The 27,602-nt window shown below is 47.7% G+C and overlaps 1 protein-coding gene across 2 annotated transcripts in view; it reads left to right on the top strand.

Moving 5' to 3' along the window:
• The window catches only part of clnk (cytokine-dependent hematopoietic cell linker), a 284,911-nt gene that overhangs the window by 47,941 nt on the left and 209,368 nt on the right, over nt 1-27,602 (top strand). For both annotated transcript variants that reach the window (XM_085965255.1, XM_085965246.1), the window contains exon 3: nt 2,319-2,362. In XM_085965255.1, the coding sequence (XP_085821381.1) occupies nt 2,319-2,362 (44 nt within the window). The remainder of the gene's footprint in view (nt 1-2,318; nt 2,363-27,602) is intronic.

Below are 27,602 nucleotides of genomic sequence, written 5' to 3'. Positions count from 1 at the left end.
ATGCCTGTGCCAGCTCTTTGAAAGAGTTATTCAATTAGCCCCACTCCCCTGTTCTGCTGAAGATAAAACCATCATCAAAAAACCTCTTCTACTGTTCCTGTATAGCTCCACCTTTAGAAATCCAACACAAACAACAAAAGTGCTGCACTTATTTAGAAGTGTGTGGAGGAGATTAACAGCTAAGGTTAAAAAAAGTTGAGTTTGTAGGTATTGCTGTTTATTTTGTAAATTGAGTTGTACTTATTGCAGATAAATCAATAACCTATATCACCGTTCATAGACTCCCACACCGGAATATTTTCTTACTGCATATTGTAAAAGATTAATCCCCCAGTTTGATTTATCACACTGCATTGATCTTTATTAACCTGCAACGATATCATTCTATTTTTCTTTCTGGCTGATAATACCCGTGAATCATCACACAAGTCAAAGAATAATCCAGCTTTTCAGTTAAGGAGTACTTGGGCCAAGGGGGGCATTTCTGGCTTGCAAGGCAAAAATTACTGCATTTGCTAAGATGGACTTTATTTTACAACTCATTGTTTCATGGAGGGATTTATGGGGATTATTGGCCCTAAGGTAAAGATTACTTTCTGGACCAAGTGAAGGATGGTAATGAAGAGCTCAAGGCTACAATGCCCAAACAAAATGTTCTCACCACTATATTGTTATATAAATCTATCCCACTCTTTTTGAACTCGTTACAGTTTATTGGACTTTTTCTGTGGTTCACTCAGCATGTTTCCCACTAGTGAGTACATTGATATATATTTCACATCAAAGTATATTTACTGCAGTAAACCTTTCATAAAATGCCGCTTTCTCTTCAGAATTACTGTAAATGGAGAGTGGTGGGTAGTGAGTTTAAGCAGCCTTGCCCATCCTAAGAGGTGGGGAAAACACATAATAGAATCACCCACCCACCGGGGGAAAAAAAACTATGGTCATTTTAATACAACACTGAGATTACTGCAGTGCCACAACTGCTGAAAATGTTTTAAACTACTCAGTATTGTCCAGGTGCTTGATCTGCTGTCGTCACACTGCAATCCTCCACGTTAACTCAGTTTTCAAACACTAAATTTAAAATATTACTTTGGAAATATGAAAAAAAATTGCATCGCTTTCTATTAATCTAAAAATCAAATTTGACACATGCAATGTAAAACACATGGAGACACAAGCAGCAAATGAACTCATCAGAACGACATTTTACAATCTGGCCAGAAATACGATGAAGTACAATTTCAAAGGAACCATTTCATCAGAGATGTGGAGGGCCCAGACGAAAGGGAACCAAGCTAACTTAATTGGAGGTATGGCTTCCTATAGGGGAGGTAATATAAAGCATAGCATGAGAGCTAATGGGCTTCTACTGGGGAGGACTGTAAATCTGGGGCAGTGGCCTGAATTATATTGTTTCAATTGGATCAGGACAAAACCCACCTTTTTACACAGTTTGAGTTTCATTGGCCCTGAATTTGCGGTTGGCGGCGTAGCTAAGGAGTACGCCGCCGACCTCCAAACGGGATCTGCACTTACCTGCTGCAAACCCCCCTTCGAGAAGTTGCTTTGAAACGCTGCGGAGTTGCACGCAGCGTAGTGGCCCACTGATCCCAGGGGCGCACCGTTGTGCGTAAGCGTACCTGGGATTATGTGGGGTGGTGCTCCTTTCACTAGCCAATCAGGAAATATTTCAACTCGACATCAAAGAACTTGTAAGTTAAACGGTGTGATACTAACACTATTTATTTGACAAGTACAGTAATTGGCTTTAAAAAGCACAGGAAATACTTTGGAGTAAGTACAGTTATTTACTGGAAGACAGCAAGATTAAAAAAAAAATTAAAACAATCTCATCCCTCAAACCGAGCCTTTACAGCTGCTGGGTAGGTTCTTTTATGTGTTCATTTTTAATTATTATACAATTTTCTCATCCCCCTCATCTTACGCTATGCAAACGTGCCCCTGCGCCTGTTCCTTGATTCCAAAGGTAATCAAACCAAACTGCAGAATAATCATCCACCCTCACATTTTCACTATTCATTCCTTGGCCTGTGACCCTCCACAGATAACTTTCTTTCCCAACTGGCCTCAACAACCATTGTGTCCCATGGATTATTTGATCATGTCAGTCAAAATCTATTTTTATTACCTCTAATACCATTCTCAAACAGATATTAACCAATTCCTTTTGATATTACTTTTCTATTTTAGCAATCACTTCTTGGGTTTTCATAAAACTTATTGACAGTGAATAACTGTAATTTGTTTCTAGTTTATATCCTAATTGCACTTATTTTGTATTTTACTAGCTCCAGGCCACAACTACCTGCAGGTTTTGCAGCACGTGCAACAGGTATGTGACCTCTCCAAAATCATTATGAACAAACCATGTGGTTTCCAAGAGAATGAGGAAGGTGGAGAATCAGTATTCCATAAGCACCATGTGTTGGATTGATAACAGCAGTGCAATAATTTGGTGTTAACCTCAGAGTCTGCAGAAAATAAACTCAATATATAAATAAACGGTGAAGTAAACCACAAATGCTGATAACCTGACACAAAAATACAAGATGCTGGAAACACATAGCAGGTCAGTCGGCATCTGTGGAGAGAACAGACAGAAGAACTAAAAAATGACAGCTGAGCAGGCGGTTACATAGAATCAGAAAAAAGGGGAATGAAGAAAGGGAAATAACAAATAAATACTCTAAGCAACAAATGGAAGAATCATTTGAATGGCCTGTAACCTGTTTAAAAGAAGAGCAGAATATTCTTAAATGATGTAAAAGATCATCTCAGGTCAGGCAATAGGAAGAATCATAGAATAACAGAGCACAGAAGGGGATAATTCAGCTCATTGTGCCTATGCCGGCTCTTGGAATTCGTCCCACTCTCCTGCCCTTTCCACATAGTCCTTCAAATTTTTCCCCTTCAAGTATTTATTCAATACCCTTTTGAAAGGTATTATTGAATCTGCTTCCACCACCCTTTCAGGCAGTGCACTCCAGATCATAACTCGCTGAGTAAAAAAATTCTCCTTATCTCGTCTCTGGTTCTTTTCCCAATTATCTTAAATCTGTGTCCTCTGGTTATCAACCCTTCTGATACTGGAAACAGTTTCTTCTTATTTACTCTATAAAAACCCTTCATGATTTTGAACATCTCCATTAAATTTTCCCTAACCCTCTCTGCTGTAAGGAGAACAATCCCAGCTTCTCTAGTCTCTCCACATAACCGAAGTCTTTCATCCCTGGTACCATTCTCCTCTGCACCCTCTTTAAGGCCTTGACATCCTTCCTAAAGTGTGGTGTGCAGAATTGGACACAATACTCCAGCTGGGGCCTAATCAGTGATTTATAAAGGTTAAACATTAAAGACATTAAAGAAATGAAGAACATGTGAATAGATGAAGTGGTGAGAGGTGCAAACAGGGAAAAAGTTGAAAAAATGGGGGAAATTAAAACACAGAAAGACTGCCAATCAAGTCTTGAATGACAATACCTGTATTAATATTTGCCTAAGACCCAATTTACATTGTTAATTGGAAATTGGGAACTCTTAAATTCTACCCACAATCCTGTTTCTAGTTAAGATGAACATTGTACTCAGATGTTGTATAGGAAATGTGACTGGTTTCATAGTGGCTGGAAAAAATTTGGCAGACCACTACATTATCTGCTATTAGATTGCGGTGAATTGGGCATTAGCACTTTTCCCCACATTGCCACATTCCACTGCACACATTTTCCAGGTTTGAACTGGTGACAGGGAACCTTTCCTACCACCATCAGCTATCGGACAATCACACTCATGTAGTCATTATAAACATCAATATGGTGAGGTCAATGTGACTTTTTCTGGAGTACTTCTATCTAATGACATTGATATGTAATGTTGTCTCATTATTGCGGCATCCTGATGACCTAGTCATGCATGCTAATGGTCATTGTTAAGTGACAATGATATATACCTGTTCAGGTAATGTACATTGTAAGCAGATTTATCCAGTCTCACGGGTGCTATAAACTCTGTAAAGGTGGAGTGGTTCAAGAGAGCATGGCGGATGCCAGTCTTTGACAGTCCAATTAAATGTTAATTGGTTTGTGTGGTTTCAGTTATATCTATTGCTCTGCTATTTGAACCTTCAATCCATTTACTTTGCTGCAGCTGTCCCCCCACCAAAAAAAAAATATCCTTTTTGTTAGCAAAGAAAAACCTGATTCACTATGACAGACAAATTTGCCATGAAGCTGTTCTGCAGGTTTGACTTTGGAAGCTGTCCAGGCAATAGTTTCTGAGCAAATAAGAACAAAAACAAAATACCACAGATGCTGGAAATATGAAAATAAAAACAGTAAAAGCTGGAAATACTCAGCAGGTAAGACAGCATCCGTGGAAAAACAGCAGCAGTCAGCGCTTCAGGCCTTAGGCCCTTCCTCAAAAAGAAAGACTTACATTTATATAACGCCTTTCACAACCTCAAAACACCCCAAAGCGCTTTACAGCCAATGAAGTACTTTTCTAAAGTGCAGTCAGTGTTGTAATGTAGGAAACATGGCAGCCAAAATGCGCACAGCAATGAGATAATGACCAGATAATCTATTATAGTGATGCTGGCTGAGGGTTAAATGTTAGCCAGGACACTGGGGAGAGCTCATCTGCAAAATAGTGCCGTGGCATCTTTTACGTCCTCCTGAGAGAGCAGATGGTGCCTCGGTTCAGCATCTCATCTGAAAGATGGCATTTCCGACACTGCAACACTCCGTCAGTACTGCACTGAATCGCAGCCTGGATTATGGGCTCAAGACCCTGGAGTGGGATCTTCAACCCACGACCTTCTGGCTCAGAGGCAAGAGTGCAACCAACCATGGCTGAATCCGTGGACCTCAAAACTGATAGCTGCCGAGTCCATGGTCAGCAACACTTGTTACCATCAATTAAAGAGTTAACTGTGGAAATCTGAATCTGGCAGATTACGTCCTATGGCCCACCACTGCCATTTTGCACACAGCAAGATCTACAAAAAGCAATGAGATGCATGAGCCAATATATCAATGTTTTGATGATGTTGGTTGAGAGAGGAATGTTGGCCAAACTATTTTAGGTGATAACTTATAAGGACATTTGATTTATGATGGCCCGAGCACTAACAGCCAATGGAGTTCTGATCAGAGTAGGTTCAATCCTTGTTGCACTCAGTTTGTGATCTGAGCAATGCTGGGTGGGGTGGTACTGAGCATAAGATATGGTATCTCCCTGTGAGGGGGAAGACAACTCATAGAGGAGAGTAAAATGGTATGTGGTGGGTGACTAATGATCTGGGAGCAGGCCGACTGCTTGTCTTCTAAGCAGCAGGGAAAATATGGGGGATTTGCAAGGAAAAAAATGACACTTAAAAAAGTATTTTTTTAAAGAAGAGTTTGATGCGTATTTGGAAAGTATTCTCCCCTCATCAATTAGGTTCCCTCTGCACCCCACAGCATTCCATCGGCACGAGAGTGTCCAACAGACCTGCTATCGGGCCACTGCAACTCTTTTTTCCCCACTATTGTGAAGTGAATGAGACTATTCTGTAGTTAATTGTCCTTTGATTTTCCTTCCTTGCCTCATTGTGGGGAAGTACTTAACCTCTGTATTGGGCCTTTTCCCATGATAGCCTCACCAATACAGTATAAAGATTTCATTGAGTTGCAGTTAGCAATGCAACTCCACATCCCAGTATAAACGACACAGTATAGTGGTCTATAAATGGGCCACGTCACAAAATGTTGCAATGAAAATGTTTAATCAAATAGTACTCAACAGCACGTGCACCATCTCCAAGCTCACTACATTATTTGTATAACAGATCTAGTAAAGTAACTGGGTTAATCAAGCACCTGTTACAAATTGATTTAAAATAAATAACTTTTCAATAAACTTCTCAACAAACCACAACTTCTCGCGAACGTCACCTAAGAGCAGCTGATGCATATAAACACAATAAGGCATTTAATAATTCCTTTAAACTGTTTATAAAAGAGAACATTAATGGACATGAAAAAGCTCCTGATCACTAAAGCGAACGACTTTCATAGGACCTACAGCTTAACAAAAAAAAATTGTTTCAAAGTATATAACATAAGAAATAGGAGCAGGAATAGGCCATTTGGCCCTTTGAGCCTGCTCCACCATTCAATAAGATCATGGCTGATCTTCTACTTATTCTCCACTTTCCTGCACTGTCCCCATATCCCTTGATTCCCTTAATAACCAAAAATCTATCCATCTCTGTCTTGATTTTACTCAACGACTGAGCCTCCACAACCCTCTGGGTAGAGAACTGTAATTACAATTAGTCAGGAAGGTATTATGGAATTGGATACAATAGCTTCCCTCCTCTACATAGATTCTTCTGTACAACTCTGCTGTACAACTTCTCCCAGTGGTGTGTGCTCAAATCAGGTACTGGTACAGTCCTGGCTGCAGATGAGCCTGTATTTAATGGGCTGAATGGTATTGTTGTGTTTGTGGCAAACACACAAAACACAGTTCCAGAGGTTATAGCATAGGAAATGTATTTGATTAAGTGGTGCAGTTTTGTACTGCTTAATTATTAATAATGTGATTAATGATTTTTCTTCCCTTCCGACCTGAAAGTAACTCATTCTGGCATTTTGTTCCACGGACACTGGTTACCCCACAAGGGATCTTGCCCAGTGCTCGCTCTTCAGGGGTCAATTTCTAACTCTGTGCTCCCACCAGGGGAGCAACACCCACCGGCAAGTGCATATTGTAAAATTACCCCTTTCATGTTCGAGTCCACACGGGCCGGGATTTTCACATTGCAGGGCGTGCGGGTTTGGGAGCGGGGTGGCGGTAAAAGTGTTGAAATTGACAGCGTGTCGGAAACTCGCCGACGTCCGTGTTTAACTGGAGCGCATTTCAAAGCATGCCACGGACCCACTGGGGGAGGCGGATGACCTCATTGAGGTAGTTAACTGCTTGCTTAGCAACCCTTAACAGCATTTTTAACCTGAGGTTTGAACTTTAACTGGTTGCGCACGGGATTCACAGACTTCGGAAAGCTCGCCTGTGAAGGGGAGGCAGGAGCTCAGTGGCCATTGTGCGAGTTCATTAAGTGACAGCTGGAAAAGGCACATAAATACAGACATCTTACACCTGCTTCCTTGCCTATGGGAAAGGTTCTTGCTGACACCATTTTTTGCAGAGATTTAGTTTTCAGGAGTTTGCAGGTGATTTCTGCAACCTCGGAAGTCACTCTCACTACATTGCTAGTCACTATCACAACATTGGAGGATTGGGCCTCTGATCTCCACTTTACCTGGCACCTATCAGATCAGCGTGGGTGCCGCTTATGCTGTTTCACCTTGGACCTCAGATTCAGACCAAGATGAGCCCCACCACCAAAAACACCAGTCACATCAGCAGCAGCAGCCACAACACCAGCAGCCTTCTCCTTACCAACCTGATGCGCCACAGGAGAGAGGGGATCAGTGCAGGAGTGCACCACGCCGGAGGCGATACCCCCAACACAGGGTATACAGGCAGAGGATGAGCTTCCTGGACATGACTGAGCAGCAGTGCTTCAGGAGGCTCAGGCTATCGCGCCAGGTTGTCGCAGATATTTGTAGCTTGCTGGAGGAATTTCTGCTGCCCAGAGGTCCTGGTGGACACTCCTTACCAGTAGCTGTCAAAGTCACCACCACCCTCAACTTCTTCACCTCAGGATGCTTGCAGGGATCTGCAGCAAACATTTGCAGGATCTCGCAGTCAGCCGCCCTCAAATGCATCACCCGGATGATCGATGCCATGTTTCACAAGTCAGCCACTTATGTTAACTTTGCCACCAATGAAGCAATATTACTAAGCGGGCGCTCGGCTTTGCGGCTCTGGCTGGCTGCCCACAGGTGCAGGGTGTCATCGACTGTACACATGTGGCCATCAAGGCACCCCCAAATCACCCAGGGCTTCCACTCCCTCAATGTGCAGCTTGTCTGCAACCATAAAAAGATCATCATGCAAGAGGAGCAAGGTGCAGAGCACACAGCCTCTTTGGAGGAGGAGGAGGAGGTGGAACAGGAGAAGAGGAGGAGGAGGAGAAGGAGGAACCTGAGGTGGAGATGGCATGAGCAGCAGCACACATTGCTGCCTGGGAGGCCCGGTTTGGCTTCATAATGACCTTAAGTTGCATCAGTGCACCCATATGGTTCCCAGATGTTGTACCAACTTGCCCCACCCCCACAAACACCACAAAGCAGTCCTAAAATAACGAAACCATTCCTGTCAACCAAACCCCCATTGCTCAAGGTTAAGTAATGTCTCACCATTCACTCCAAGTAACAAGGCCACTTCCCAGGTAGCAGGCAAAAATAGACAAGACGGGAAAGTAGGGCAAAGAAATAAATTTATGTGCATCATAAATAGAACAGAAACATAACACTAATATTTTGGCAAACACCCATGTGCATACACTTGTGCAGCTATGATTGTGTCTTCCTTCTTTTCTGATTGCTTCTATGAGGTGCAACCCCTGTGGCTTCAGCAGAGGCAGGCTGCTCACTTCCCTGCTGTGACTGCTTCAACACTTTTGGCGGACGGCGGACGTCCTCTGGGTTTTGGAGCCTGTGAGGGCACCGCCAAAGACTGCTCCTCCTGCAACTGTGCAGGGGCAGACTCGGCCATCGGGATTTGAGGCAGCATGTGTGGCTCCGACTGAGGGAGAGGCAACAGGGGAGAGGTGGGCGCACTTTTAGCAGTGACCCCACTTCCATTTCCCCTCTAACCATCATCCCTCTCATGGGCCACCCGCACTTCCCTGCTAGCAATGAGCTGGGCAGCACCTTGCTGCACATCAGTGGGGTGATGAACACCCAAGTCTTAGTTGGTACCCTCCTAGTGATGAGGTCAATGAGAGTCTGCAATTTGTTGTTCGCAGCAACCATGTTTTCGTTCGACTGGCGCATTAGCTGCTTCATGCAGGTGTCCATCCTTTCCATAGAACAACACATTGTCGCCACCACCTGCGATATGGTGCTGCTCGTGTTGGAGATGGACTCCTCCATTCTCTGGATGATCGCGCACATCGCGGCTGAAAAAGCTGCCAGAGCCTCCCGCATTTGTTGCTGCTCCTCCAAGATCAACCTCTTTTTCGATGGCCCCCGAGGTTCAGCAACTGCATCCAGCTGAGCAGAGCTTGAAGCATCCTGTGTTCTCCAGGGAGGACTCTCCACTGCTGTCCCTATCAACACCATCTTCTCTTGCTCACTTGTGGTGTGTGAGACACCAGGTGGCTACACTACTCTATGTCTCGCTGGACCCAGCGAGGTGTGTGTATCTGCGCTGGTGCTGGGTGTGCTTGGGTCTGGTATCGGTGCACCCTCAGACGCCACAGCTTCCTCTGAGGAGTCATCTTCCTCCTCCGGCTGGACAGTGGGGGTGGGGGGCACTTGATGGAACTGTAGGAGAGTAAACACATGAATTAGACCTCTTATGATAAGAATGTGTAACATTACCATTATGCACATGATGATATTTCACTGACTGCTGACATTAGTCTCCATGGGTGACTGTTCTATGCCATGTGAGATTTTTAATTCTGTCACCAGGTTGCTGGGAGACCCCCCTCTCTCCATCTCCCACTGGAACTTATTTTGAGAGCCTCCTCTTCTGCAGGCATCAAATTTGTATATATTGGAGGGCCACCGCCAGTTCTCTCTCTTTCTTTCCTGTTCTGCGCTCTCTTCTGCAAGGAGGGTAAGAATCATCATAGAATCATAGAAATTTACAGCACAGAAGGAGGCCATTCATCCCATTTTGTCCGTGCCGGCTGACAAAGAGCTATCCAGCCTAATCCCACTTTCCAGCACTTGGTCCGTATCCTTGTAGGTTACGGCACTTCATGCGCACATCCAAGTACTTATTAAATGTGATGAGGGTTTCTGTCTCTACCACCCTTTTAGGCAGTGGGTTCCAGACCTCCATCACCCTCTGGGTGAAAAGCTTTCTCCTCAAATACCTTCTAAACCTCCTACCAATTACTTTAAATCTATGCCCCCTGGTTATTGACCCTTCTGCTAAGGGAAATATGTCCTTTCTATCCACTCTATCAAGGCCCCTCATAATTTTATACACCTCAATGAAGTCTCCCCTCAGCCTTCTCTGTTCCAAAGAAAACAACCCCAGCCTGTCCAATCTTTCCTCATAGCTAAAATTCCCCAGCCCAGACAACATCCTTGTAAATCTCCTCTGCACCCCCTCTAGTGCAATCACATCCTTCCTGTAATGTGGTGACCAGAACTGCACGCAGTATTCCATCTGTGGCCTAACTAGTGTTCAACTAGAGTTCAAGCATAACCTCCCTGCTCTTATATTCTATGCCTCGGCTAATAAAGGCAAGTATCATGTATGCCTTCTTAACCGCCTTATCTACCTGTCCTGCTACCTTCAGAGATCTGTGGAAATGCACTCCAAGGTCCCTCTGTTCCTCTACACTTCTCAGTGTCCTACCATTTATTGTGTATTCACTTGCCTTGTTCGCCCTTCCCAAATGCATTACCTCACACTTTTCTGGATTGAATTCCGTTTGTCACTGTTCTGCCCACCTGACCAGTCCATTGATATCTTCCTGCAGTCTACAGCTTTCTTCGGCCAATTTTGGTATCATCTGCAAACTTCTTAATCATACTTCCTACATCCTACAAGAAGAGAACTTTGAGTGAGAGTGATGAAATGAGTGTAAGGAATGGATGGGCTACATCTCTAGAGGGTGACAATGAGGGAGTGGCGTGACATTGTCAAATGACCTGCTTCTGTGGTGTTATTTGCTATGATTGCTTTAGGCTGAGGGTGAGTGTCAGTGGTGGATGGTCAGATGGGGATGTGAGTAGGTGCTTAAACAGTGAGGGATGGGTGCACCTGTAAGGTAGGCTGGTGTGAGGAGTGAGGTGCAGGAGTAGGCTTGGGAAGGCAGAGTGATGGGATTGGGGTGACACATACATCAGGATGTAGTTCAATGTGGCATTGCACTCACCTTTCCTAACCTCATGAGATTATTAAATCTCTCCCGGCATTGAATCCAGGAGCACCTGACAACATCCCTACTGCTCATTTCTTGGGCGATCTCCAGCCATGCCTGCTTGGTTTCTCTGGCTGCTCTTTTCCTGCCTCTGCCAGGGAATAGGACCTCCCTGCGTGCTCTGACTCCTTGGACCAGGAATTCCAGGGAGGCATCTGAGAACTGGGCGTAGCCTTCTGTCGGTGTGACTCCATGTTTGTTTGCACCCTCACAAAACTCTTTGATACATAACAATTTCTACCTCTCCCAAACACCTTTGTCTCTCCTCCAACAACCTTCAACTGGAATGTGTGCAAGGCTGCTTTAAATATCAGCGCTGAAAACTGGTCATCAGTGACGTCAGCAGACCTGATCCATTTACTTGGTCAGGAAACCCGCATTACTGTTTCAATTGATATGATTGAGTTAAACGCGCAGTGCAGAACGCGCTGTTGAAAACTTCGGGATGGCAACATGACCCGCACGCATCCGCCCCGACTCTAAGGTAAAGATTCCGGCCAGGGTGTCAGCAGGCTGCTTGACTGTAGAGAACATCTCGGCCAAACCCAATATTGTACTCAGGGGACTTCTCTACAATCCAGCAGATGCCACTGGATAGCAAGCAGGAGTAGAAACCACAGCAGAATTTTAAAAATGGCCCAGAATTTTCTGAAAAAATAACAGCAAGCCATTATTAATGCGCAAATCAGCAAGCAACTTGTGGCGAGGAAGAGATACCCAATGAATTGTGAATCACCACTGTTATGTTCATTAATAACTAGACATTCTTATTATGAGCACAGCTAGCTTTTGCTAGACACTTTTATTGAGCACATGTGGACTTGTACAGCATCTTGTAGAGGCTTCCATCTTGACTGCTGCCTTGTGGGTAGCCTAGCCTCATGGGTAATGTAGTCTTAATATATATATAGCTGGGTAGTGTAGTCTTATACATACAGCTATATACAGCTCTACGGCTCCACCTAGTGTCCACTATAGAATGACATGCTATTGATCACTACATCCCCCTTTCTTTGAGGTTTAACAAAATCAATATCAATCAACTTTCAAGAAAACAATAAAGATAATACCAGTAACACTTTTGTTAGTGCTCTATAAACATAAACATTTTCAAAACAGTCAACACATTTTCAAAGCTTTACATTGTACTCAAAGATTAAGTCTATCAGGCTTTTTTACTTCACGTGTGGATCTTCTCAACACGGGTAAGTCTGATGTGTCTTCATGAGATTGTTCTGGCGGTGAATGACAAGATGCAGTTGCGGCATTGTCATCAATCTGCTCTTGTATAGATCGAGGTCTCCTTGCGATCTTTGCTTGGAGAGGGTTTCAGTGTTTCCTTCACTCTTCATGCCATAACTCTCAATGTAGTCAATGCACTCTCGAAAAACTGCTGGCAGCTGGATCCCATCATACAGCATAGTCCTCTCAGCAGCCTCGGCTAATGGAACACCAAAGATTGGCCTGAGGGAAGAAAGAGTATCCACCGGAACTGCTTCCTGCTCTGGTGCAGGCTTCTTCTTTTTCTTTTTCTCTTTCCACTGCTTAACAACATCTGCTGCGGTTATATCTTTGGACTTTTTCTCCTTGTGTTTTTCCTCTTTGTGCTTTTCTTCCTTTGGCTTCTCTTTGACCTTAAAGTCTTTTTCTTTCTTCTTAGAGAAACTAGGCTTTTTGAAGACATGGATACCCTTTGGCCTTTTCATCCTTGATGGGCTCTCTGCTTCATCACCTGAGTCATCTGGTCTGCTTATGGCACAGTTTATACGGTAGACTCTCTTGACCAGTTCTAAGTCTTCACAAGCTTTGTCACCTAGTATCGAATCAAGTCTTTCAGCCACAACAGAAAACATGAGATGATGCACTTTGTCTTTGACTGTCACTTTAAGTCTGCATACACCTAAGCAATCTATTTTCTGTCCATTATAGCTCTTCAGTAGTACTGACTTTTTCTGTATTTTGGGCTTTTCTTTCATATTTTTTATGTCACTCATACTGATTAAGTTTGCTTTTGCCCCAGTGTCCAGTTTCAATGTAACTAATGCTCCATTTATCTGCAGTGGGATCATCCATTTGTCCACTTTTACTGCATTGACTTTATGTTCAGCATTGTCCATTTCTGAGGGCTGCACATTTTCTGTATCTTTTTTGATATCGTCACATGACACCATTCCTACAAAAAATGTCTCACTTAAATCAGTGTCCTCAATTACATTAACTCGTTGCCCTTTCTTAGTTTTTACTTTTGAAAAGCATTGTTTGACAAAGTGATTCTTTCCATTACACTTTGTGCACATTTTTCCAAATGCTGGGCATTGTCTTAACTGGTGTTTGTAACCACAGCGTTTACAATTAAAAATTTCATCCTCCGATTGCTTTTCATTTCTGTTCTGCCCATGTTTCTTCCTTGCATCTGGCTTCATACCGAATCCGATGGCTGCAATGTAGAGTTCGAATTGCTGTTTAAAAGTCTGCCAGTTGTAGTCGATTTTTTCTGTGAGATTCAAACGCTCTGGTGGCTTCAAATTCTCCATGTCGCTTTTCACAATTTTCAGCAGATCTTCACCACCCTGGTACCATGTTATGTTCATTAATAACTAGACATTCTTATTATGAACACAGCTAGCTTTTGCTAGACACTTTTATTGAGCACATGTGGACTTGTACAGCATCTTGTAGAGGCTTCCATCTTGACTGCTGCCGTGTGGGTAGCCTAGCCTCATGGGTAATGTAGTCTTAATATATATATAGCTGGGTAGTGTAGTCTTATACATACAGCTATATACAGCTCTACGGCTCCACCTAGTGTCCACTATACAATGACATGCTATTGATCACTACAACCACAAGTCTCTGACTGATTTGCACCACTTCACCGTTAGCTTCGCAAAAACGGCAACTCGCCCTTAACCTCCCTGTGAGTTTCATGAAGTTGCTGCATTTGCACATTAATTGCCCATTAAACACGCCACAGAAAGTTAAATCTTGTAATTACCAGCACAAATACCCTTTTAACACTTGATAATTGTTAGTGACTGCCAATTAACCTCTCGTGTGCAGAAAGTGAACAATTAAAGAGTGTGCAGTCTCATTCCTTCTCTTCTGGCTGTGAATTGTGGTTGGAGATTTTTAAAATGTCAGGGGAAAATTGGGTGGCGCCCATTTTGGGGCGCTAACGTCGCTGGTGCGCTAGTTTTAGCATCCCGAAACAGTTAGCACCCCCGCTGGAAATTCAGCAGTAGCGCCCCAAGCAGGAGGTGGGGAGCTACTGGAAAGTGCTCCACCTCCTGCTTAGGGTGCTACTTTACTAATGAATTTTGTGGTGCTACGTGCAGGCCTCCTCCCCTGATTAAAGGGGAGTGGCCTAGCGCTGTATGCAACGGGTCCTGCTGGACCACCGGGGTGCTGTGTAAACAGCCCGGCACTCAAGAGGAATGCCGGGCTGAGCAATCGCGGCCGGCACTCCACACACAAAAGCGAAAGCGGGCAGGTGCTGGCAGTCAGCCAAAATAAAAATGGCCAACTGACACCTGCCCTTTAACTTGCGCCACCACTGCCAAACCGCCTGCTGATCCTGTCGCACATATCGTGCGGTGATAGGTCAGGGGGGCGCAAGGGAAGTTTGCAGCCAGGGCGCACGGCGATGACGTCATCGCCAGCTGCGCAGCTGCACGGGGCGCTACCGGCTACCGCCGCCGCTAACCTCCCGCTGAATTTCGCGGGCGGCGTTAGTGGCGCCGTGCTCAGGCACTAGGGGATTTGCATCCCATTAGCACCCCCCGGGGGCACTAATGAGAGGCGCAAACCAACCCAATTTTTCTCCCGTCAAATTTTAAATTTTACATTTTTTCTCTTACTTTTTCTTTCTGTCTCTTTTTTCTCCCTCTTAATCCAATCTTTATTTCCCTCTTTATTTCTCTTTCTCTACCTGATTTGACTCTAATTCACCCCCTTTACTTCACCCTCCTTAACAATCCTTCCTCTGTTTATTTCTCAACCTCTTTGTCCCATTGTTCACCAAGGTTCCAGAGGCCCTGTTGCCCTCACGGCATCGTTATCAGCTCACACTTCCAGAAACCTTGTGGGGGAAAAAAATGTAAAACCTAAGCATGCACGAACATGTCTAACTAACAGGGCATGCCCCGCTCCATGCCCCGGTCCATGCCCCATTCCATGCCCCGCTCCATGCCCCGCTCCAAGCCCCATTCCATGCCCCGCTCCATGCCCCATTCCATGCCCCGGTCCATGCCCCATTCCATGCCCCGCTTCATGCCCCGCTCCATGCCCCATTCCATGCCCCGTTCCATGCCCCATTCCATGCCCCGCTCCATGCCCCACTCCATGCCCCATTCCATGCCCCGTTCCATGCCCCATTCCATGCCCCGCTCCATGCCCCGCTCCATGCCCCGCTCCATGCCCCATTCCATGCCCCATTCCATGCCCTGCTCCATGCCCCGCTCCATGCCCCGTTCCATGCCCTGTTCCATGCCCCGCTCCATGCCCCGCTCCATGCCCCATTCCATGCCCCGATCCATGCCCCGCTCCATGCCCTGCTCCATGCCCCGCTCCATGCCCCGCTCCATGCCCTGCTCCATGCCCCGCTCCATGCCCCGTTCCATGCCCTGTTCCATGCCCCGCTCCATGCCCCATTCCATGCCCCGTTCCATGCCCCGCTCCATGCCCCGTTCCATGCCCTGTTCCATGCCCCGCTCCATGCCCCGCTCCATGCCCCGCTCCATGCCCCATTCCATGTCCCGCTCCATGCCCCATTCCATGCCCCGTTCCATGCCCTGCTCCATGCCCCATTCCATGTCCCGCTCCATGCCCCATTCCATGCCCCGTTCCATGCCCTGCTCCATGCCCCGCTCCATGCCTCGTTCCATGCCCCATTCCATGCCCCATTCCATGCCCTGCTCCATGCCCCGCTCCATGCCCCATTCCATGCCCCGCTCCATGCCCCACTCCATGCCCTGCTCCATGCCCCGCTCCATGCCCCATTCCATGCCCTGCTCCATGCCCCACTCCATGCCCCATTCCATGCCCCGCTCCATGCCCCACTCCATGCCCTGCTCCATGCCCCGCTCCATGCCCCATTCCATGCCCTGCTCCATGCCCCGCTCCATGCCCTGCTCCATGCCCTGCTCCATGCCCCGCTCCATGCCCCATTCCATGCCCCGCTCCATGCCCTGCTCCATGCCCCACTCCATGCCCTGCTCCATGCCCCGCTCCATGCCCCATTCCATGCCCCGCTCCATGCCCCATTCCATGCCCTGCTCCATGCCCCACTCCATGCCCTGCTCCATGCCCCGCTCCATGCCCCATTCCATGCCCCGCTCCATGCCCTGCTCCATGCCCTGCTCCATGCCCCACTCCATGCCCCATTCCATGCCCTGCTCCATGCCCCATTCCATGCCCCGCTCCATGCCCTGCTCCATGCCCCATTCCATGCCCCATTCCATGCCCCATTCCATGCCCTATTCCATGCCCTGCTCCATGCCCTGCTCCATGCCGCATTCCATGCCCCGCTCCATGCCCCATTCCATGCCCCGCTCCATGCCCCGCTCCATGCCCCGTTCCATGCCCCGCTCCATGCCCCGCTCCATGCCCTGCTCCATGTCCCATTCCATGCCCCGCTCCATGCCCCGTTCCATGCCCCATTCCATGCCCCGCTCCATGCCCCGCTCCATGCCCCACTCCATGCCCCATTCCATGCCCTGCTCCATGCCCCGTTCCATGCCCCATTCCATGCCCCGCTCCATGCCCCGCTCCATGCCCCACTCCATGCCCCATTCCATGCCCCACTCCATGCCCCGCTCCATGCCCCATTCCATGCCCCACTCCATGCCCCATTCCATGCCCCGCTCCATGCCCCGCTCCATGCCCCATTCCATGCCCCACTCCATGCCCCATTCCATGCCCCACTCCATGCCCCGCTCCATGCCCCAATCCATGCCCCATTCCATGCCCCGCTCCATGCCCCGCTCCATGCCCTGCTCCATGCCCCGCTCCATGCCCCGCTCCATGCCCCGCTCCATGCCCCACTCCATGCCCCATTCCATGCCCCGCTCCATGCCCCGCTCCATGCCCCATTCCATGCCCCACTCCATGCCCCATTCCATGCCCCGCTCCATGCCCCACTCCATGCCCCATTCCATGCCCCACTCCATGCCCCGCTCCATGCCCCATTCCATGCCCCATTCCATGCCCCGCTCCATGCCCCGCTCCATGCCCCATTCCATGCCCCACTCCATGCCCCGCTCCATGCCCCATTCCATGCCCCACTCCATGCCCCATTCCATGCCCTGCTCCATGCCCCGCTCCATGCCCCATTCCATGCCCCATTCCATGCCCCGCTCCATGCCCCGCTCCATGCCCCGTTCCATGCCCCGTTCCATGCCCCACTCCATGCCCTGCTCCATGCCCCGCTCCATGCCCCACTCCATGCCCCGCTCCATGCCCCATTCCATGCCCCGCTCCATGCCCCATTCCATGCCCTGCTCCATGCCCCGCTCCATGCCCCACTCCATGCCCCGCTCCATGCCCCATTCCATGCCCCGCTCCATGCCCCATTCCATGCCCCGCTCCATGCCCCGCTCCATGCCCCATTCCATGCCCTGCTCCATGCCCCGCTCCATGCCCCACTCCATGCCCCGCTCCATGCCCTGCTCCATGCCCCATTCCATGCCCCGCTCCATGCCCTACTCCATGCCCCACTCCATGCCCCGCTCCATGCCCTACTCCATGCCCCACTCCATGCCCCGTTCCATGCCCTACTCCATGCCCCACTCCATGCCCCGCTCCATGCCCTGCTCCATGCCCCATTCCATGCCCCATTCCATGCCCTGCTCCATGCCCCGCTCCATGCCCCGCTCCATGCCCCACTCCATGCCCCATTCCATGCCCCGCTCCATGCCCCATTCCATGCCCCGCTCCATGCCCCGCTCCATGCCCCATTCCATGCCCCGCTCCATGCCCCATTCCATGCCCTGCTCCATGCCCCGCTCCATGCCCCGTTCCATGTCCCATTCCATGCCCTGCTCCATGCCCCGCTCCATGCCCCACTCCATGCCCCGCTCCATGCCCTGCTCCATGCCCCGCTCCATGCCCCGTTCCATGTCCCATTCCATGCCCCGCTCCATGCCCCATTCCATGTCCCATTCCATGCCCTGCTCCATGCCCCGCTCCATGCCCCACTCCATGCCCCGCTCCATGCCCTGCTCCATGCCCCGCTCATGCCCTGCTCCATGCCCCGCTCCATGCCCCGTTCCATGTCCCACTCCATGCCCCGTTCCATGCCCCACTCCATGCCCCGCTCCATGCCCCGCTCCATGCCCCATTCCATGCCCCGCTCCATGCCCCATTCCATGCCCCGCTCCATGCCCCGCTCCATGCCCCATTCCATGCCCTGCTCCATGCCCCGCTCCATGCCCCATTCCATGCCCCGCTCCATGCCCTGCTCCATGCCCCATTCCATGCCCCGCTCCATGCCCCATTCCATGCCCCGCTCCATGCCCCACTCCATGCCCCGTTCCATCAAAATTTGGGCCAATGTAAGCTAAGTGTGTTTCTGCTTCCATGAGACTCGGGTGTCTGTTTGGTGGAAGGAAATGGCTTCACAAGGTGTAGCAAGGTTGAAGAGGCCATTTCCTCCCTGGTTATGGACTACAAACAAGGAAAAATAAAAATGTTTAAAATCAGACTATGAATACTGCTCTATACCCTCCATGTTATGCATCAAAGCCAATGAGTTGGAAATTAGGCAACGCTCACGCTCCATAAAGCTGATTCATAAAACCAATTTCTGCTGCTGCAATGAAATAAAAATGTTCCTTACATCTCCAATCACACATTCTTATTCACTTACATTATTAAATGTAACCCTCAACACATAAAATAGCTCAAATAAAAACTTGTCTTGTACCTCCTGCCTAGCTCATTTCTGACAGCTGAGTCAATTTTGTGAAAAATATTTTATGACCAAAGTGGAAATCTTTATGATGTGATGTCCTCAATCTTGGAATTTAGCAGCTAGTCAGGACTGGGCCTGCAGCAACAGTTCCTGTTGATCCAGTACTGCCTGCTTACAAACTGCTTCATCTGCTAAACTTTCTGTTTGAAAAATCCAGCTCATTATATCGGTTTCAAGTGAAGCAGTCCCAGGTGGGGCAGCTTACATGAAGCACTAAATTGCAGCCGTATTTTATAGCCCAGTATTCTGACTAATGTACTGCGTCGGGTACAGCTTTCACTAAGAGACCACTCCACAGTGAAGCCAAGCCTGGCAACAGCAAGGAGAAGGAATGACGCTGCTAATGTGGTAACAGTTTACAGTGTTACAGGCCACACTGTTCCTGCTTACAGTTGCACACTCAACAGAGCAATGTACTCGAAAACAAATTAAACTGTTGTTTAAATTGAGGTTTGTGTTGAAAATGAATTGATTTTCATTTGCCTTGCGTGTGCTCCCCGTAATGCTTTATACCCAAAGGTCAGGAGAAATTGCTTGAGTAGCGCCACCTGTTAGCGCCTAAAGAGGCAGTCAGTGGCTGTAGCGCCACTGGCTGCGTCTCCTGTGATATTCAGTAGGGGCGCTAATGGTGGCGTTAGGCTTTTGCGCTGCGCCGCCACTGATGATGTCATCGGTGTGCGCAGCGCCCCATTTGTGCCCCATTCACGATATTTGGTAGCGAACGCCGCAGTTGTGTCGCTCGCTACCCACGCCCGGTTCACGGGGCCTTACTGTGCCGGCGGCGGCGCAAGTTAAGGTGGAGGTGCGGGGCGGCCACTTTTTCGGCGGCCGCCTACCAGCACCTCCGTCCCCGGCCTCCTAACCACCCCCCCCCCCCCCCGCAGCATTGCCGGCTGTTTCCCGAGAGCCCGGCACTTCTCCTTGGTGCCGGGCTCATTTGCCGGCACTCGCGATCGGGGATCGCACTGTTGCAGGCACCTCCCCCTTAACAGTGGGAGGAAGGCCTGCAGTACCGCAGCGTGCCGTGCCACAGCGTGTGGCGCTGCAGCATGTTGCGCTGCGGTAATCAGTTTCAGCGCCCTAAGAGGGACGTGGAGCGCCTTGAGCCTCGCCCCGTGTCCCTCGAGCGGCACTGAAACTGAATTTCTGGCAATCAGAATTACTCCGATCGCTGTGCTAAATCCTGTGCTCAGGCGACTTTTGCGCCACTTTGGCGCCCCAACCCAATTTCTAGGCCATGATTTCGAGGGTAATCCACTCTGCCCAGAACCACGGTGGTAGTGGTAGCTTTCCTCATTGTTGGTATGAGGGTACATTTTGTGAGGCCCCATCCACCACTGGTTGGGCCTATCAGCCAGCTATTTGCCCAACTACTGCCCAGCAATTGCCCACGAAACTCTTACGGCTGGTAAAAGCAGGTGTAGGGCCTGCTTTCTTCAGCATAAGGGTTATTATAAATCTTTAATTAAATATTTAAAAATAAAAATGATGCACAAGCACTTTAAATTAGCTTATGCAAATATTGGCCGGGATTAAGATGTTTAAATTATTTTTCAAAAAATTAAATTTTTATTGTATTTCGTGTAATGAAGGGACTTACGAATAACATTGAAATTCAGAACATTTATATTTATTAGAATTGTGTAAATTGTTTAATTATTTGGGGATTCTATCGCACGTCATTCGGGGATTCCGTTCGTAAATGACTGCAATAGAATCTTCCTTTGTGATTGGAGGACTGGGCCCACGTGATCCCAGGGATGCTTCCGAACCGCCTGCTCCCTGGCATCCATGGGCCTTTACGCTGACGTCCACCTGGAGGCCCGAGACCCAAACTCTCCAGCAGCCTAGACACATGGAATTAGGTGCAGAAATGTTTCACGGGTCAGAGGCGTACTCTGGAGATATGCCTCTGACCACCTAGCTTAGAATAAATACATAATAAAAATCCTTACTTAAATTATGTTGCGGGAGGAATTGAGCTATTGATGTGTGAGGCAATCGTAAATGCATTCATGAAGATTTGCTCCAGTCGATGATTCCAGCAGAATCACAAAAATCGGGTGGCTTGGAAGCCACCACCGGGGACCCAAGACAATTGTGGCCAGCACCAAGGTGAATGTACAGGAGGGACTCTGGAGGCAATTGCAGTCGGAAGGGGGGTGGAGGGGGGAAGCCCAGGACAGGAGAGGCCCAATTTTTCCTTGTGGAGCCCTGGTGGGGGGGGCTTGAAAAAAAATGTAAAAAAATTACCTTGCTGGTCCAAGGTCAAATTCCTGAAACTGTTGGGCTGATGGGGAAGCCCCATTGCTCCCCTGCTGAAGCCTCAGGCCCGATTATGTCATCGGAGCCTGATCTGCCTATTTAAAGAGGAGTCTGCTGGCTGCAGGTAGGTCTGAAATTTAAAATTGCAGTCGGCCAGATCGGGGCGGGAATGCAGTGGGTAAGCACCCACTCCAGTTTAACTGCCCACCCCCCGGCCCGGTTTCTACCAAGTTTTTTTGGGGGGGGGTAAAATTGCTCCCAGTCTCTATTGGTCCTGTACAGAAGAGGAAGTTAGTTAATTATGTGTAGTGATCCTGGGTAAACATGATCTCCTGGAGCTTCACTGATTCTCGGAAGGAAGGAATTTCTCTTTTTTTTTCTCTGAAATTGGCCTCAGGTTCCTTTTTAATCTGTTTTTTGCTGCTGCTAGGAGCTCACGTTGCTAGTGAGGATGGTACATGAGGTCAATGGGATAGCGTTAGACCTAATGGGCCTGATCGTCCTTTCTTTTTGTGCATTTATATGTTCATATTGATTTACTAACATCGCTATAGTGAGTATTTTTCCCCCTCCATTCTGAGAAAAATGGTTGAGCTTTATTTATTGTATAATAATACATCAAAAGCACTTTGAAAAATCATGTGCAATCATTTATAATGCTAAATAAACATATTAATTTATTTAATGTATTTATTTACACTGTTGTCAATATGGATACCTACATTGTTGTTGAATAATCTGTTTTAGATCTTAATTTAAGCATTGACACGGTCTGTAGTTTGATTTTTTTCATTGTATTGGGGGGAAAAAAGGAAAACCATTGCATATTTTGAACTGTGATTCTGGTTCTCTTTTATAACATAGTGCTATGATTTCCTAGAACATTTCGCTTTCCGGTATAATTATCTGATTAAAAGTATCTTCACATCAGGCGCACTGCACAGAAAATTGAAATGTTAATGGATTCATTTTGATGAGGATTATCATATGAAATAGCACTTCACTGTTTCTTTATCTGAATAAGGACGGGGCTCAGATTTATTTAAATAAAAACACCATTATATAAATTTCATCGAAGTTTTGAGGAAAATACATTTCATAAAATGACTGTTGTTTCACCATTTAGTTGTAACAATCTGAATAATGAATTTAAATTACTGCTGCTTTTCCACAATTAAGTTAGAATCATAGAATCCTAGAATCTTACAACACAGAAGGAGGCCATTCGGCCCATCGTGCCTGTGTCAGCTCTTTGAAAGAGCTATCAATTAAGCTCATTCCCCTGCCCTTTCCCCACAGACCTGCAAATTTTTCCTTTTTAAGTATATATCCAATTCCCTTTTGAAAGTTACTATTGAATCTGCTTCCACCACCCTTTCAGGCAGTGCATTCCAGATCAGAATAACACACTGCGTAAAAAAAATTCTCCTCATCTTCTCCTTGGTCCTTTTGTCAATCTGTGTCCTCTGGTTACCAGCCCTCCTGCCAGTGAAAACAGCTTCTCCCTATCTATTCTATCAAAACTGTTCATGCGATTGAATGCCTCCATTAAATCTCCCCGTAACTTTCTCTGCTCTAAAGAGAACAATCCCAGCTTCTCTAGTTTCTCCACATAACTGAAGTCCCTCATCCCTGGTACCATTCTAGTAAATCTCCTCTGCACCCTCTCCAAGGCCTTCATATCCTTCGTAAAGTGTGATGCCCAGAATTAAATACTGCAGCTGAGGCCTAACCAGACATTTCTAAAGGTTTAGCATAATGTCTTTTTTTTCATAATCTAGTTAGTTTTTAAATATATTATGCAACTTAAGTTTGTAATGAATCAAATGCCATTGTTCAGCTCTTGAACTAATGGTCGCTCTGAGTTCCTTTCTCTGTATCACTGTGAATGTCATACTGGATTCTTTTCTGATTTAAATGTTAAAAATTGCATTTTTTAGTTAAAGATTTTTTTGTTACATTTTTCAACTTTCTCCGCACTTATCCTGAAGAGCCTGACCCTTGATGGGATACAATTCCATGGGTACCAGTATCTCAAGTGGCCATTCTTCATGTGTGACTCTAGACTATAAGGTCCCAATTGTAAGGGGCAGGTGAAGGGTGCACACAAGTCCAGTAGCAGGCAATGCACCCGGCCAGGTCAGGGGCGTGGAGGCCCTGTCGATCTTTACAATCTGGCCTTGCAGCAATTTGGCGGCAGGAGGTCGCAGTCAGAGACCTGTGGGAACGGTCCCCAGCAGTTAGTGGAGAGAGGGGTTCCAGGGTGCTCATATTTTGGCAATCTGGAAGCATTGGGGATTCTCTCGGGAACTGGGAGAGGCTGGGCTGGGGAAGCCCAAGGACTCCTTGAGGGGCATGGGGGGAGCACTCCTGCACCTCCTGACCCACAAGCAGTTCAAAGAGAAGGACATTTTTGAAACTTACCTTGTCCTCTTCGGAGTAGACAGTTCCTCCCACGTGGTTCTGCTGCCGGACAGCAGACAGTGCGAGACTCCGCCTGGTTTGACGTTAATATTACGTCGAGGTGTCAATTTCAGCTAATGTCCCAAACTCCTCCATCACCATCCCTGGGTATGTCCTGTCCCATCGGCAGGACAGACTCACCAGGGGTGGTGGCACAGTGGTATACAGTCGGGAAGGAGTGGCCCTGGGAGTCCTCAACATTGACTCCGGACCCCATGAAGTCTCATGGCTTCAGGTCAAGAATGGGCAAGGAAACCTCCTGCTGATTACCACCTACCACCCTCCCTCAGCTGATGAATCAGTACTCCTCCATGTTGAACACCACTTGGAAGAAGCACTGAGAGTAGCAAGGGCACAGAATGTACTCTGGGTGGGGGACTTCAATGTCCATCACCAAGAGTGGCACGGTAGCACCACTAGCATAACTGCCAATCTGGGCCTGCGGCAGGTGGTGAGAGAACCAACATGAGGGAAAAACCTACTTGATCTCGTCCTCACCAATCTACCTGTTGCAGATGCATCTGTCCAGGACAGTATTGGTAGCAGTGACCACCGCACAGTCATTGTGGAGACGAATACCCGTCTTCACACTGAGGACATTGTCCTTCGTGTTGTGTGGCACTACCACCATGCTAAATGGGATAGATACAGAACAGATCTAGTGGCTCAAAATTGGGCATCCATGAGGTGCTGTGGGCCATCAGCAGCAGCAGAATTGTATTCCACCACAATCTGTAACCTCCTGGCCCGACATATCTCTCACTCTACCATTACCATCAAGCCAGGGGACCAACCCTGGTTCAATAAGGAGTGTAGAAGAGCATGCCAGGAGCAGCACCAGGTGTACCTAAAAATGAGGTGCCAACCCGGGGAAGCTGCAACACAGGACTACATGCATGCTAAAAAGTGGAAGCAGCATGCTATAGACAAGCCTAAGCGATCCCACAATCAACGGATCAGATCAAAGCTCTGCAGTCCTGCCACATCCAGTCGTGAATGGCGGTGGACCATTAAACAACTAACGGGAGGAGGAGGCTCCATGAATATCCCCATCCTCAATGATAATGGAGCCACAAAGACAAGGCTGAAGCATTTGCAACCATCTTCAGCCAGAAGTGCTGAGTGGATGATCCATATCAGCCTACTCCTGAGGTCCCCACCATCACAGAAGCCAGTTTTCAGCCAATTCGATTCACTCCACGTGATATCAAGAAATGGCTGATCACACTGGATACAGCAAAGGCTATGGGCCCCAACAACATCCCGGCTATCGTGCTGAAGAATTGTGCACCAGAACTAGCCGTGCCTCTAGCCAAGCTGTTCCAGTACAGCTACAACACCGGCATCTATCCGACAATGTGGAAAACTGCCCAGGTATGCCCTGTCCACAAAAAGCAGGACAAAGCCAACCCAGCCAATTACTGCCCTATCAGTCTACTCTCAATCATCAGCAAAGTGATGGAAGGTGTCATCGACAGTGCTATCAAGCGGCACTTACTCACCAATAACCTGCTCACTGATGCCCAGTTTGGGTTCCGCCAAGAACACTCGGCTCCTGACCTCATTACAGCCTTGGTTCAAACATGGACAAAGGAGCTGAATTCCAGCGGTGAGGTGAGAGTGACTGCCCTTGACATCAAGGCAGCATTTGACCGAGTGTGGCATCAAGGAGCCGTAGTAAAACTGAAGTCAATGGGAATCGGGGGGAAAACGCTCCACTGGCTGGAGTCATACCTAGCACAAAGGAAGATGATTGTGGTGGTTGGAGGTCAATCATCACAGCCCCAGGACATCACTGCAAGAGTTCCTCAGGGCAGTGTCCTAGACCCAACCATCTTCAGCTGATTCATCAATGACCTTCCCTCCAACATGAGGCCAGAAATATGGATGCTTGCTGATGACTGCACAGTGTTCAGCGCTATTCACAACTCCTCAGATAATGAAGCAGTCCATGCTCACATTCAACAAGACCTGGATGTCATTCAGGCTTGGGCTGCTAAGTGGCAGGTAACATTCGCGCCACAGAAGCGCCAGGCAATGACTATCTGCAACAAGCAAGAGTCTAACCACCTCCCCATGGCATTCAACGGCATTACCATCGCCAAATCCCCCACCATCAACATCCTGGGGGTCACCATTGACAAGAAACTTAACTGGATCAGCCACATAAATACTGTGGCTACAAGAACTGGTCAGAGGCTGGGTATTCTGCAGCAAGTGTCTCACCTCCTGACTTCCCAAAGCCTTTCCACCATCTACAAGGCACAAGTCAGGAGAGCGATGGAATACTCCCCACTTGCCTGGATGAGTGCAGCTCCAACAACAATCAAGAAGCTCCAGGACAAGCTCCTGCTTGATTGGCACCCCATCCACCACCTTAAACATTCACTCCCTCCAGCACCGGCGTATCATGGCTGCAGTGTGTACCATCTACAAGATGCACTGCAGCAACTCACCAGGGCTTCTTCAGCAGCATCTCCCAAACCCACGACCTCTTCCACCTAGAAGGACAAGGGCAGCAGTCACATGGGAACACCATCCCCTCCAAGTTCCCCTCTGTAACGTCCGTGTGTAATTGAGACACGGGCTGCAGAAGTTGGTTATAACAGGTGTTTACTGAATGGAGACAAAACTGGAACTACTATACAAAGTTACTACACAGGCTTATATACAGGGGTGGTCACTACTGGTACTGCAGTATACAGGGGCTGCAGAATATAGTTCCTTCTTCAAGGTACATACACGACAATTCCTCCCCTTTTAGCTACACAGTACATTACATTCGATTAATAATTAAATAACATATTTACAATTACAGTTGCTATATACATTAGCTGAAGTTAATCAATTATAAACTCAGTCTTTGAGGAGGCTTCCTGATTCTGTCCAGATAACGCCTCTTTGGGGTATCAGGTTCTTCTGGCAAAGTTGATTCGGGATCAACGTCATTGTTTGGTTCGTCTGCTTCCAATATCACCGATTCTGAGGTAGATGCAATTGGTAATTCGGTTTCATCACCAGGTGTATAGGATCGTGGTGTAGATTTGACATTTTCCAGTGACTCTAGAATCTGGTCAGCATGGCGTCTTACAATGCTCTCTCCAACGTCCACGGTATACATTAGAGGTCCTTGCCGTGTGCAGATCGTTCCTGGCTGCCATTTCTCTGTGCGGTAGTCCCGGGCCAAAACTGGTTGACCTATCTTGAAACTCCTGGTCGGCCTTTCATTCATATTCTGAAACTGCCTGTTCTCCACATCTCTTCTGATGTTTGGCTTAACCAAATCCAAGCGGCATCTTAGTCTTCGATTGAAGAACATCATGGCTGGAGTTTGGTTGGTAACCGCATGTGTCACATTCCGGTAGGCAAACAAGAAGTTATCCACCTTGTGTTGTAGGGGTATGTCTTCATTACACATTGCCTTGATAGCCTTCTTGAATGTTTGAACGAACCTCTCAGCCAATCCATTGGTGGCTGGATGATATGGGGCGGATGTGTAATGCTTAACACCATTGTTCTTTAAGAACCTCCGGAACTCTTCAGACACAAACTGTGGTCCATTGTCAGAGCAAATCTGTTCAGGCAGCCCATTTCTGGCGAATATGGTTCATAAGACTGTGATAGTTTTTTCTGTGGTGGTTGAGGACATTTTTATTACCTCTGGCCACTTTGAATATGCATCCACCGCAATTAAAAACATCGAGTCCATAAATGGACCAGCAAAATCAATGTGTACCCTTTGCCATGGAGATGAGGGCCACTCCCATGGATGTAGAGGGGCTTGTGGTGGGGCGTTTTGGACCTTCTGGCATCCTGTAC

Source organism: Somniosus microcephalus, chromosome 2 (assembly GCF_052327205.1).
Source record: "Somniosus microcephalus isolate GS21.2 chromosome 2, FLI_Smic_1.0, whole genome shotgun sequence".
Lineage (NCBI taxonomy): Eukaryota > Metazoa > Chordata > Chondrichthyes > Squaliformes > Somniosidae > Somniosus > Somniosus microcephalus.
This window is presented reverse-complemented; position numbering and strand designations above follow the sequence as displayed.